Source organism: Andrographis paniculata, unplaced genomic scaffold (assembly GCF_009805555.1).
Source record: "Andrographis paniculata isolate CXL003 unplaced genomic scaffold, ASM980555v1 Contig56END, whole genome shotgun sequence".
NCBI classification, from domain to species: Eukaryota; Viridiplantae; Streptophyta; class Magnoliopsida; order Lamiales; family Acanthaceae; genus Andrographis; species Andrographis paniculata.
The window spans coordinates 2,283,585-2,296,380 of record NW_026137591.1 but is presented as its reverse complement, the minus strand read 5'-3'; the positions used below and the strand labels follow the sequence as shown (position 1 = coordinate 2,296,380).

General features: G+C 32.5%; 2 protein-coding genes across 2 annotated transcripts in view; both read left to right on the top strand.

Moving 5' to 3' along the window:
* Window positions 1-12,796, top strand: part of LOC127256598 (uncharacterized) — a 95,597-nt gene that overhangs the window by 30,163 nt on the left and 52,638 nt on the right. The window lies entirely within an intron of this gene.
* LOC127256596 (peroxidase 57-like) lies at window positions 4,616-6,770 on the top strand. The gene is made up of 2 exons (XM_051282698.1): window positions 4,616-4,835; window positions 5,768-6,770. Exons 1-2 carry the CDS (start codon window positions 4,635-4,637, stop codon window positions 6,554-6,556), a joined length of 990 nt encoding a protein of 329 aa, XP_051138655.1. The 5' UTR covers window positions 4,616-4,634; the 3' UTR covers window positions 6,557-6,770.

Below are 12,796 nucleotides of genomic sequence, written 5' to 3'. Positions count from 1 at the left end.
TGTTTTGTTTTGTTTTAATTTAAATTGTAGTTTTTTATTTATTTATTTTTGTTTAAAGTGTATTTTAGTATTATATAGTAATTTAGAAGATAAAATAATATATTTCATTAATTTTTTTCAAAAAAATTAATACTAATAATTTTGATTTGAAATCAAAATCAAACAAACCTTAATTTTTAGTATTTATTTTAATTATTTTTTATACTATATATTGACATAAAATATTTTTTAAAATAGTAATAAAACAAATAGGAGGTGTGAGCAGGGGTTTTAGCCCATTACAATTGACACTATTTCTATTTTGATTTGTCTCGTAATAATTGACACTTTTCTATTTTTGATAAAAATTATTAAAAAAATATATATTTAACAAATATAAATCAATTTAATTAACTATATAACATACAACATCATAAATCAACTTAATTAACTACAAAACATACAAAATCAAAATCCATTTACTTCTATCTCTCTTAAAAAAAATATATATTTTTATTTATATTTAAAACTACACATCTTTTATAAAATTGATTTATGTTAATTATAAACAAACAAAAATTATCTTTTAATTTAGTTGTATTATATAAAATTTTATTCTCTACAAAATGATATCCATATTGCCATATATTTTTTAATTGCTATGTAATTTTTAAATATTTAAACATATTTTTTAATTTTTTTAATCATATATATTAAATTTACTTTAAAATTATAAATATTATTAAGTACATAAAAAAATATAATAATATAATAACTCATTATTATTAACTAATTAAATATTCTTATTTTAAATACGGTATTTTTAATCAAAAGTTTCAATTGCAGTGGGGCGAAGAGAGCATTATAGACGGAGGGAGTATAACGAATGTTGTGTAGACTATGTACTTTAAGCATTTTTATTATATTAAGGTACAATCTTGCTTTGAGACTAATTATGACAAGTACTACTTATTTTATTAATATGTATTGATTAGGACAACTTAACACTCTATCTACTACCGGTATATATATTACCCAACACACCTCTTCTTAACAATCACAAAAAAGATGTCATCTTTTGATTCCATGGCATGAACTTGTTATAAGAACTAACCATTGAACACACAACATACAAGAGAAGTTGTAACTTCAAATAATAGTACAATTGAAAACCATTACAATATATGTGTTGAGTACGAAAAAATCAATGTGTAGAGCTTTCGAGAATGAGCCTATAAATTGTGCTGCGGAATGGTATATAGGTCAATGGGCCTCTTAATGGCAGTAAGACCCTAAAATGGGCCCAAACGATATTAAGAAATAGGTTTTTGGGAGAAACCTATGAGATCGGTGAATACAGAGGTCTGACAAGGGAGATGGTAGGTATTTCGGTCGGTTGGCATAGAGGTCGGACAAAAGGAAGTCGTGTGAAGAAAAACCAATACAGAGGTCGGGCCAGTGGAAAGCGGGCAAGGGAAGGCATAGTAGTAGATATGCAGGTCGGGTGAAAAGCAGTTCTAAGACGGTTGGAGGAAGTTATAACTAGCGAGCGGATATGGAGCCACGACCTAGATGCGGCGGTTGACATGAGGTTTTAAATAGGTCTTCTCACGACCTAAGCAAGGATCTTCAATTGACATCACTATCAGTGAATTTCTTTTGGGGATCATCCTTTTACTTTTACAGTCTTTAGTATTTCTTTTCTATTTTTCTTATGCATTGTACGGTGTCTAGAGATGCTTAATCTCAGACATTTATTTTGTCAAATTCGAAGATAATTTCTATTTTTGAATTTTACTTTTTATTGTTGAAAATCGACATCAACAATATGATTTATAATATATTTTTTTGATTAGTTTCACTTGATATGATTCAAAGCTCTTTTGTGGAGATTATTGATGTATTTAGCTTTTTTAAGCGATCTTCTGGCACAGAAAATGGCTTAAGTATTGAAGACAAGTGAGGGTGAGCCCATTGTGGCAAGAAATTCTCTTTCCACCTGCGCCCGAGCAAGCAGAAAGACATCCACCACTGACAAGCGAGATCCTAAGGTACCCAAATTTGCTTAAGTGTTAAATATCCCAGCGGTTAGCCATTCAAATACCGGCTAACGACAACAACACTATTTGAGTTGTTTCGATGCCCTCAAACCAAGCCAGCCAAGTCAGGCAAGCGAGAAAGATCTATACCCCTACAATGTCAGCCAAGGCAAGTGAACAAGCTGGGAGTTAGGGCAGTTTCAACTTATCAACGCCCTAATTGCCCAGCGGTTGCAACAGTTTCTAACTACTCTCAACTGTTACTTTGCAATCGCTTAACTACTGTCAAGTTCCGATCCATAAAATTTATAAATAGGGCTAAATTTATTTGTAAAAAATACTACATAAAATTTGCTCATATTGCTTTTACTCTATTCAATTTCCGAGAGCTCCAATTATGTAAAGGAGTTCTATTAGTTAGTGAAAGTAGAGGGAGTGGAGATTTTCTTCTCCCTTGACCGTCCTATTAATGCTTTATGTAGGTAGAATTACAGTTTTGTTATAGCTTTTCTTTATTGTTTTCATAATGTAGATTCACTGTTTTTCGTAGTTATTAATTGAATATCATGATTTCTCCACATATATATATATATATCTTCATCCATAAATTTAAGTTTATATTTGATTGTTTAAGTATGAAATCTTGACAAGTTGCGGAAGTTGTTCAAAAGAATGGATTATCTAAGTCTAAATTTGCATTGTATTTTTATTAACAGATTTTAGGTAGTTCATGGTAGTTAAATACGCGTGAACTTTGTCAAACTGCTTAATTACTGTTCAGAAAACAAACAGTAATTTAGTAAAACGCAAAAAAGAGTAACATTTATATTATATTTTAAAATGTTCAACTAAAATATTTGAGTTTAGAATTTTTGATAATATTTACTATTGATTATCGAAAATTATGAAAGTACTATTAATATATATTTTTTCCATTTTTAAATACTTTTGTAAAAGAATAATACTATCTTTGTAACGCAAAAAAAGTAACATTTGTTTTGTGCAAGTAAATTTTTTAATATTAGTATTATATTTATTTATAGTAAAAATGACAAAAATGCCCTATTAGATTGTATGATATAAAAGTAATGATTTTGTATAATATATTAGAAGTTGAAAGAGTATTAATTATCTTAGGTAGGTAGTACAATTACTAAATTAGAAAATAATATTTCTTTTTTTGGACGGACAAAAATAAAAAATGGTATCATTCTTGTAGGATGAATGAAGTATATTTTTACTAAAAGAAAAAAACAAAATTTTGTATTGAAAATAATATAAAATATGAAAAACGAAATTTTAATAAACCTATTTTGATTATTTTAATTATTAATTTATTTATTATTATAATTTTCAAAAAAATTATTCTATTTTATTTATTTTGATATAAAATTTATATTATAAATAAATTAATAATATTTATATTTTTCCCTTAATTTAATAAACTAATATATTTTACAGATATATATATATAATAATTAATAATTTCAATTACTTTAAATTTAAAAAATAAAATTATAACTACCAAAAATACAAATATATTAAAATGATAAATAAAAATATGTGTAAGAAAAATTGTTAGTATCTAAGGAATATAATAATATGGAATAAATATAATTAAAGTGAAAACATTATTATGAAATTTTGGGTAAGATGAATTTTCAGAAATTAATTTTTTACAATTCAATGAATTGTTTCAAAAAGCTTATTTACTAAATATCATAATTAATTTCTTTTACCTATATAATAATAATAAAGAAAACAAATGTGTGTTTGTTTAGTAATTTAGTTCTCATATTTTTTTTATGAAAGATTTTATTGTAAATAAAAATGAATATATTTTTTATTATTAAATAATATTTTTTTTTACGAGAGAATAAAAAATATATATTATGTATATTAAAAATAGTGTGAGACAAAATTGATCAAACGAACAAATTAACAAACCCCAAATAAATTAATGTCGATAAACCATATATATATATATATATATATATATTCATTCCAACACTTGCATATCGATTTATATTCCATTCATTAGGAAAAAAAAATAAAAAATAAAAAATTCATATTTTTCATATCTAACACAAAAATATTTTTCATTTTTAACATAAAAATATTTCAAACTCAAAAAACAAACACTACAAAAAAATCGTATACTTGTAACGGAATTCCGTTCCTAAAGTGTACGTAGCTAACATAATTTCATCCCTAATTCCGTCTCTAATGTCATTAGTAACGGAAAAAATAGATTTAGAGATAAAAAAACTTCGTTACAAAAATGATATTTTTTTTAAGGGAAAACAAACACACCTTTACACATTATGCATGCCAGATATCCCACTTTTTAAGTTTAATAATCATATATATATATATATATATGTGTGTGAGTCATTTGTGAGATGTAATAATTATATTTTTTTTTATTTTAAAATAATATTTGTAAGAGACTAATACGATTATGGTAGCGCATAATGCCATATAATGTTATCCCACACTTGCACGCACGTTCTTTGCTATTATGACTATCGATCAAAATATATATATATATTATAAGTCCTATTTTTACTTCTTATATATTCCCTCCTAAAATTATTTGTGTCCTAACTACAAATTATGGACAAAAATCTATTCTTCATTTTGGCCTTCTGCCTTCTTCTCCATGGAGCTAATGCTCAACTCAAAATCGGGTTTTACAACTCCTCGTGTCCTCAAGCTGAGTCGATAATCGAGCGAGTTGTCCGATTAAGATTCAGAAACGACCCTTCCGTTACACCGGCATTGCTTCGAATGCATTTTCACGACTGCTTTGTCAGGGTAAAATTGTCATTTTTCGCGCTATAGTTTTAATTAGAACAAGTTAGTGAAAAAATTCGTCGTGAAAATTTACTTGAGTTTCAATATGTGCTCCGAGTCTTGGGGTTTGTTTTCTTTAATACATGTACACATATATATATATATTTATATTTTAAATTTATTTATTATATAATTCTAATGTTTTTTTTTTATTAAAATATGCTATTTAGTCTCGTAAAATATTACATTCAACAACTACTGTATAGATATAAAATAAGAACATTCTATTTAGAATGTGTGTACTATATAGTCTTTATGTGGTAAGGATGTTTTACTTTGTCGATAATATTATTTTGTCCTATTTAATCATATATTTATTATAAGTGATTAAAATCTAATATTGATAAATCCGCTACACTAGTATCATATTAATTAATTTTATAATTATATAATTTATTGAAATAATACTTTAAATTATAATATCATTGTTCAAAGTAAATGCACCATAAATATATTACTCTCTCCGTCCAAAAAAATATTTCCGTAAGTATAAGAAATATTAGGATTGGTTCAAATAAAAATTCTAGAAGATCTAAAATTAAAAAAAAAAAAAGAAAAATTAAAAAATAACAAAAAATAACTATTTGATATGATATTTTAAGATAGAAAAAATATGTCTTACTGATATTTTTTAAAAAATTTATTAATATTAATCAATAATGCAAAACACTCTATAAACATTTATATAAAACTCTACAAATCACTTTTAGTAATTTGGTACTATTCAATTTTTTAAAACATATTGCATCAAATATATATTTTCTCTTATAAAATATCAAAACTAATATTAATTTTTTACCTTTTTTTCTTCAAATTTGCAAAATTTTAAATCTCTCCAAAAATCTCGCTTAAACATATTTGTCATTCACAATCATTTCCGAATATAACTATAGGGCTGCGATGCATCGATACTCGTAAACTCGACGAGGACAAAGTCCGCTGAAAAGGACGCCGGTCCAAACGAGACCGTCCGAAACTACGACCTCATCGACGCCGCCAAAGCGCAGCTCGAGGCGGTGTGTCCCGCCACCGTCTCCTGCGCCGACATAATCACATTAGCCACGCGCGATGCAGTGGCCCTATCCGGTGGGCCCCACTACAAAGTCCCAACGGGCCGGCGTGACGGGCTCGTCTCCAACGTTGAAGACGTAAACCTGCCCAGCCCGGCCCTAACCGTCCCCGAGGCCTTCGCATTTTTCGGGCCCAAAGGATTCACACTTGTCGACATGGTCGCCCTTTTCGGCGGCCACTCGGTCGGAGTATCGCATTGTGCGTTTTTCCAGGACCGGATCTCGGATTTTCAGGGCACGGGTCGACCCGACCCGACGATGGACCCAAGGCTGGCGGAGACGCTCCTGAAGAGGTGCGGGACGCAATCCAGGCCGTTGAATAGAGATCCGACCGTGTTCCTCGACCAGGGTACGGGATCGGTTTTCGACAATCAGTTCTACGGTCAGATTCGATCGAGGAGAGCGATCTTGAAGATCGATCAAGAACTCGCCCTGGATCCATCGACGGCTCGGATTGTTTCGATTTTCGCCTCGAATCGGACTGCGTTTAATCAGATTTTCGAGAGGGCTATGATCAAGATGAGCAAAATCCAGGTTCTTGTTGGAAATGCTGGGGAGATAAGGAAGAAATGCAGTGTGTTTAATCCTCGTCCGAAGGGAAAACGAGGTTGATGATGATCATGACATTAAGGTTTTATTGATTCGATTAATTTCATTCTTTTAAGGTTTGGGGATTTTAAGGTTTGGATTGTGGGACAGTCATTTGTTTGATCTTGTATTGCTCGTTATGTTCGGAACTTTGGGAGCGCGTGTAAGACCAACGGCAATAATATCTCGACCGCCACATCAGAATTTAAAAAATAAAAAATAAAAAGGTGATTTTTCCTGTCAGGTATCTTCACGTAGATGCCTGAGAGATGTTTTATGATTTTTGTAATTTAGTTTAAGTATGTTATTTTATTTTAATTTTGCAATAATTTTATAATTTATTAAATTTTATATTTTATAAAATGATATAAATATAGAATATTAATTTAAAATTTAAAATATATAAATAAATATTATTTAATTTTATTATTCAAATAAATATTAACAAAAAATTAATTCAATTTATTGAATAAAATATAAATATAAATTTTAACACAATTAAATAATATGATGTTATATTAAATAATAATTAATCACAAAATAAAAATATAAGTAATGTATATTTAATTAGAAAAATAGAATGAATATCTTTGTTGTGAGTATAAAATAAAAGAAAGTAGCACCGACGTGGTAGAGAAAAAGTGACGTGGAGGACAAAAAACAGTGGAGATATCTAAATTTTGCTGGGGATAATACTACTTCAAATTTAGAGGCTTTAAGACCGTTCGTCAATTCTATTGGTGTGGGTTCCGAAAGTACTCCAAAGAACCTATCATTTCGTAGGATTTTGAGGCGGCTCTGACGCTAGAGCTTGCACAGCTTCGAGCCTAAATGAAGCTTCGATGGATTTAAACTAAAATCTACTAAATTTAAGATTAATCTACTGAAAAACGGATAAAAACATGTTGAAAACATAAATTAGCAAGAAATTCGGAATCTCCTAAAATCTATGGATAAACTAGAAATAAAAGGATAAAAAAGACTAAGGATAAGATTTGTGTTCTTGTCATATGTGTCTATGGTATTTTCACTAGTTTTATTCATAATATCAAATAATTACCTCTTCTACTAAAAAGGTAGTTTTAGTTATTCCTTTCATTACCTCCAATCGCCTGGTAATCTCCCTCAATCAGCTTTCAACCGTTGGATTTGCTTTGAACCACCTCCATTACATGTGAACCGGCTCCCCACTCATTTTGAACTTTTCCATTGCCCTTGAATCGATCTGCAGCTTACCCCAAATTGCCTCAATCACATCTCTAGCCGGTCTACGGGGTTTTGTTTCCAACAGCCTTGAGTAGCATGGAGTCTTCGGTTTTCGTCTTGTTGCCTTGTTTCATGGAGTTTTCTGAATAAAATATGAAAGTGCATAGGTCTTCCACTAATGTTCAGTACGAAATTATTAACTCAGGGCGAATGGAGGTGGTTATCCCATGATATGTGGAAGTTGTTGCTTTCTGTCTTGTGGAGGCAACCTTCATCTATTTTGTGGAAGCACCGCAGTCCAATGGAGGCAGTTGTTTCCAACCCAATAGAGGCAGCAATTTTTGACTTTATGAAAACATTGTTCCGGGATGGAGGCTCCATAGTCCAAGGGGTTGTTGCCCCAAGGGTAATGGAGGTTGCTGCCCCAGGGTCCATAGAGGTTGTTGCTTTCGGCCCTGTGGAGACAGCAATCATTTGCTTTGTGGAGGCATCACAGTCCAATGGAGATTGTTCCATTCGGTTCTATGGAGGGAGCAGTCTTTGGCTCCGTGGCATGAAGCTCCATTGTTGTTGGATGGCTCCGTGGCCTGGGAACTCCGGCTCTGCTTTTTTCTTCGAGCCTTCTTCATATTCGGGTGCTTTTGGACTCATGTCCAACAATGCCCTCCTCAAAAGGGCTGGGCGATTGCTTTCATTGAGCTCATGTCCTTTTGCTCCGAGTTGTTCGCTTGCATCAACTGTGATAACTTCCGTCGACAAGGGATCATTCTCGGCCTTCATTTCTTGGACTTCATTTCCATCCCAAGACATCAATTTTTTATGGAGTGTCGAAGGCACGCACTCACATGCATGAATCCAATTTCGTCTCAAGAGAGCCGAATAGAATGGCTTACTATCAATCATCATGAAAGTTGGATGGTATTTTCTTTGTCCCCACCTGCACGTCCAAAGTGATCACACCTGCCGGTTTGTAAGAATTTTCCATAAAATCGGTAAGTCGTACAAATATAGAAATCAAATTGTCACTAGTCTTTTTGAACTTTCATAGGGTCTCAATTAGCAACACATTCATAAAAGCTCCACTCTCCATCAGAACTTGGTCAAGCGGATGGCCATTCATCGAGGCCCGAATGCGCAAAGGCTTGACATGTTGGTTTTGGCCAGGCCCGAGCCTCTTAAATTCTATCATGGTTACCACATCATTCCATTCGAAGATAGGCTATTCGTCAACGACAACTTTCTATAACTCTTGAATTCTTCCAGAGCTTTGAATTGTTCCAGAGGCTCCTCCACTTGCTTCATTTTTGGAAAAGACTCCTCCATCCGCTTTCCTCTTTGAAGGGGCTTATTCGTTTGCTTTTTTATTAGAAAAAGCTCCCCCATTTGCTCTCTTTTTAGAAGCGGCTCCACAGCCTGTGTCCTTAGCGGTTCCACAACCTGTTTACTTTCTAGAAGCGGCTCCACAGCTTGCTTTCTTTCTGAAAGCAGCTCCACAACCTGCTTCCTTAGCAGCTCCACAGTCCGTTTCTTTCTGAAAGTGGCTCCATAGCATGCTTTCTTTATGAAATCGGTTCCACAACGTGCTTCCTTTCTGAAAGCGGCTCCACGGCTTGCTTAGCAGTTCCACTATCTGCTTTCTTTCTTGAAACGGCTCCACAGCCTGCTTTCTCTCTGAAAGTTGCTCCATAGTCTGCTTTTTTTTTTAGGCGACTCCTCCATCTGATTTTCTTTCGGAAACGGCTCATGTGACATTTTCTTCTCCATACGAGCTTGCAACTTTCTTCTTTGAGCTCACCTTTTTTTAGTCCTCTTATTGCCCCTCTAGCGGAAAGGTTCGGCTCATTCACAATCTATTTTTCATTCTCTTTCACGATAGGGGGTTTCCGTGTCGCCTTGGGAATGATGGTGATTTGGCTAGCCGTGGTAATAGTCCAAATCCATTTTCCATTTGTGACTTTCACTTATGCTACGATGGCCTCCGGCTTGGGTTCTTTCTATAGTTTCTTCTTTTCCGATCCTGAGGCTTTTAGACTTGGGATGGTGACACCGACATTAGGCTTTTTCTAGACCGTCTTTGGTCTTGCCTCCTCCATGTTCAAACTTCAGCATTTCCCAAATGTCATTCTTGTGAAGACGGTTTTCTTAGCTGCTGCCTTCGGTCCTAGAAGTCGTGAAGCGAAGGTTTTGACGGCTGGGTGCCAAGCTCGTCTTTCATAGGCTCTTTAGCCGACACGGTATTAGCAGTATGAATAAACCCTTTGGTCAGCGCCAATGCCGGACACAAATAAATCTTTCCATTTGCTAATTTTGTGGCTAAAGCTTCTGCCGCCACAAAGCCTTTTTCGTCAGAAGTCGCTAAGGCTTCTGCCCCCTGCATGTTTTTTTTTTTTTCGAGTGGAACCTCTATAACCTCTGGAGTCTCTGCCCCTACAGCCTCCTTTATATGGAGCTTCCATGGTCTCTGGAGACTGTGTTCTTGCAGACTCCTTTTCATATGGAGCCTCTGCACTTGTAGCTTCATTTTTGTTTTGGATCCTCCATGGTCTCTGGAGTCCCTGCCTCCGCAAACTCTGGAGCTTCCATGGCTTCTGGAGTCTCTACTTCCGCAGGCTCCTTTTCGGCTGGAGCCTTCACATCCTCTGCCCCTGCAGCTTCTTTTTCGTATAGAGGTGAATTATCCGTGCTCAAAGTGGCTTTATGTTTTGTGGAGGCATCCTTCCTCTACTTTGTGGAAACACCGCAATCCAATGGAGGCAGTTGTTTTCAACACAATAGAGGCAACAATTTATGACCTTATGAAAGCATTATTCCGAGATGGAGGCCTCATAGTCCAAGGAGTTATTACCCCAAAGTTAATGGAGGTTGGTGCCAGGTCCGTGGAGGTTGGTGCTTTCGGCCCTGTGGAGACAACAATCATTTGCTTTGTGGAGGCATCACAGTCCAATGGAGATTGTTGTTTTCGGCTCTGTGGAAGTAATAGTCTTTGGCTCCGTGACATGAAGCTCCATTGTTGGTGGTGGGCTCCGTGGCCTGGAAGCTCCGACTCTGCTTTTGTCTTCAAGCCTCCTTCATATTCGGGTGCTTTTTGACCCATGTTCAACGGTAACCATTCAACAATCTTATACTCCCTCCGTCCCGGATATTTCTTCCGGTTTACTGTAGACACAAGAATTTAGAAGTGGTATAATTAGTAAATAATTAAAAATGTATTAAATAAAATAATTATCGTATAATAAAAATAATTATAGATTAAGATTAATATAACTGATTAGTATAATTAAAATTAAAAAATTTATAAATTAAATTTTTTAAAATAAGATTAAAGTGTATAATTCTTTTTCAAAAAAAGAAATGTGACAAAATAAGTGAGACGGACGGAAATAGAAAGATGGACGTGAGAAGTGCGATGGAGGGAGTATTTTTTTTAAAAAAGGTATATATATGTTTTCTTTTATATATGACCACTTATTTACATTATTGCAAATATCTAGTTTTTTTTTTTTAATTTTTATTATAAGCTTATTTTTAAAATTTCAAAATACTTTCAATATATATTTAAATATATACCTGGTTTCTGCGTACTACGTCATTAATATTATTTTGAAAGTGGTATGGATGGATTATATTTTTAATTTGGTTTAAAATTCTTGTATTAAATGGTATATACAACTTAGTAAATGATATGAGAAATTTATAAGGATTGGGGTTTGAATTTTGAGTTGGGATTTGAATAGTAAAAATTTTGAATTTAAATAGTTGTATGATATGATATAAATAGGTGTTGATGTGATGTTTTGAATGTAAAATTGATTTTTAGTATAATATAAAAAATGAAAAATAGATGTTTGATTTGATATTTTTTAGGGGAAAAAATAGGATGAATAATGGAAATTAAATCCAATACCCCAAACAAACACACCCTTAAAGGAAAAAAATATCAAACGTGGACCGTAATATAAATTTGTTAGACAATAGCGTAAATTCGTTTAATCATATTGAAAATCTATGAAATGTTTATGTATTAAATAAAAAAAATTCTATAATGGACACGTAATTCTAGTAAAAAAATTGTTGCACGTGAGATAAACTCGTGACCGGAAATAATGGAAATCAAAGTGAAAAGGAGGTGTAAGCTTACTAAAGTGGCTAATCACTTGGGCCTATGCGTTGGGCCAAAACACTTGTTATATTTTAGGTAATTCATTTTATTTTTTTGGTTAGTCTCTTTAATGGGTTGTTAGTTTGTCAGGCTAAGATTTATTTTCTATTAGGGCATCAAATTGCCTTTTATACACATATATATATATATGTCGATACACCTAGTATCAACATAAATACTGCATGACATTTACGTGGATGCAATATGGTTTATTCAAACTCACTTACCTGTTGTAATTTGTACCTATAAATATGATTGAAAGTAATAAAATGACAGACACCTTATTTATTCCATAAATCACCCATCTTTTTCCCTCGCTCTCTTTATCTTTCTTTATTTTACATACATACACATATCATTAGTACATAAATATATAAATATTTCATATAGTAGTACATATATATATATACTTAAATACATATATATACAATATAATACATAGATATAATATATTATATACAATATATAAAATAGTAGTTAGCGGTAGAGATAATTAATATTTTTATTGGCTAATCCTATAATATTGCAATAATATATATATATATATATATTGTATACTCTTTTGCTCCTACTCAATGAATTGATATTCAATGTGTTTTTCTTTGAGTCTCCACGTGGTATCGAAATTAATAATCGACCCATGTGTTTTTTAACTTGATCGATTCAAGCAAGGGTTCTAGTTATCATGTCACCAGATTATGCTAATTCCTTATTCATCTTGCAGAGTTAAGTATTGAGCTTCAATTCATTCAATACTATTGTTATCTTAATAGTTCATCTAGAATTAATTGTTCTGATTATTCAGAAATGCGTTTAATTATTACCAAAATCATCGATATCGACTACTTTGAGACATAATAAGGGAAGTATATGGGTGTGTCCGTTTTGTGAAAATAGTT

Excerpts from the sequence above, each read along its gene's own strand:
- LOC127256596 (XM_051282698.1), top strand. The coding sequence starts at position 4,635 with ATGGACAAAAATCTATTCTTCATTTTGGCCTTCTGCCTTCTTCTCCAT. Across the intron at positions 4,836-5,767 it reads TTCACGACTGCTTTGTCAGG|GGCTGCGATGCATCGATACT; the intron begins GTAAAATTGTCA and ends ATATAACTATAG.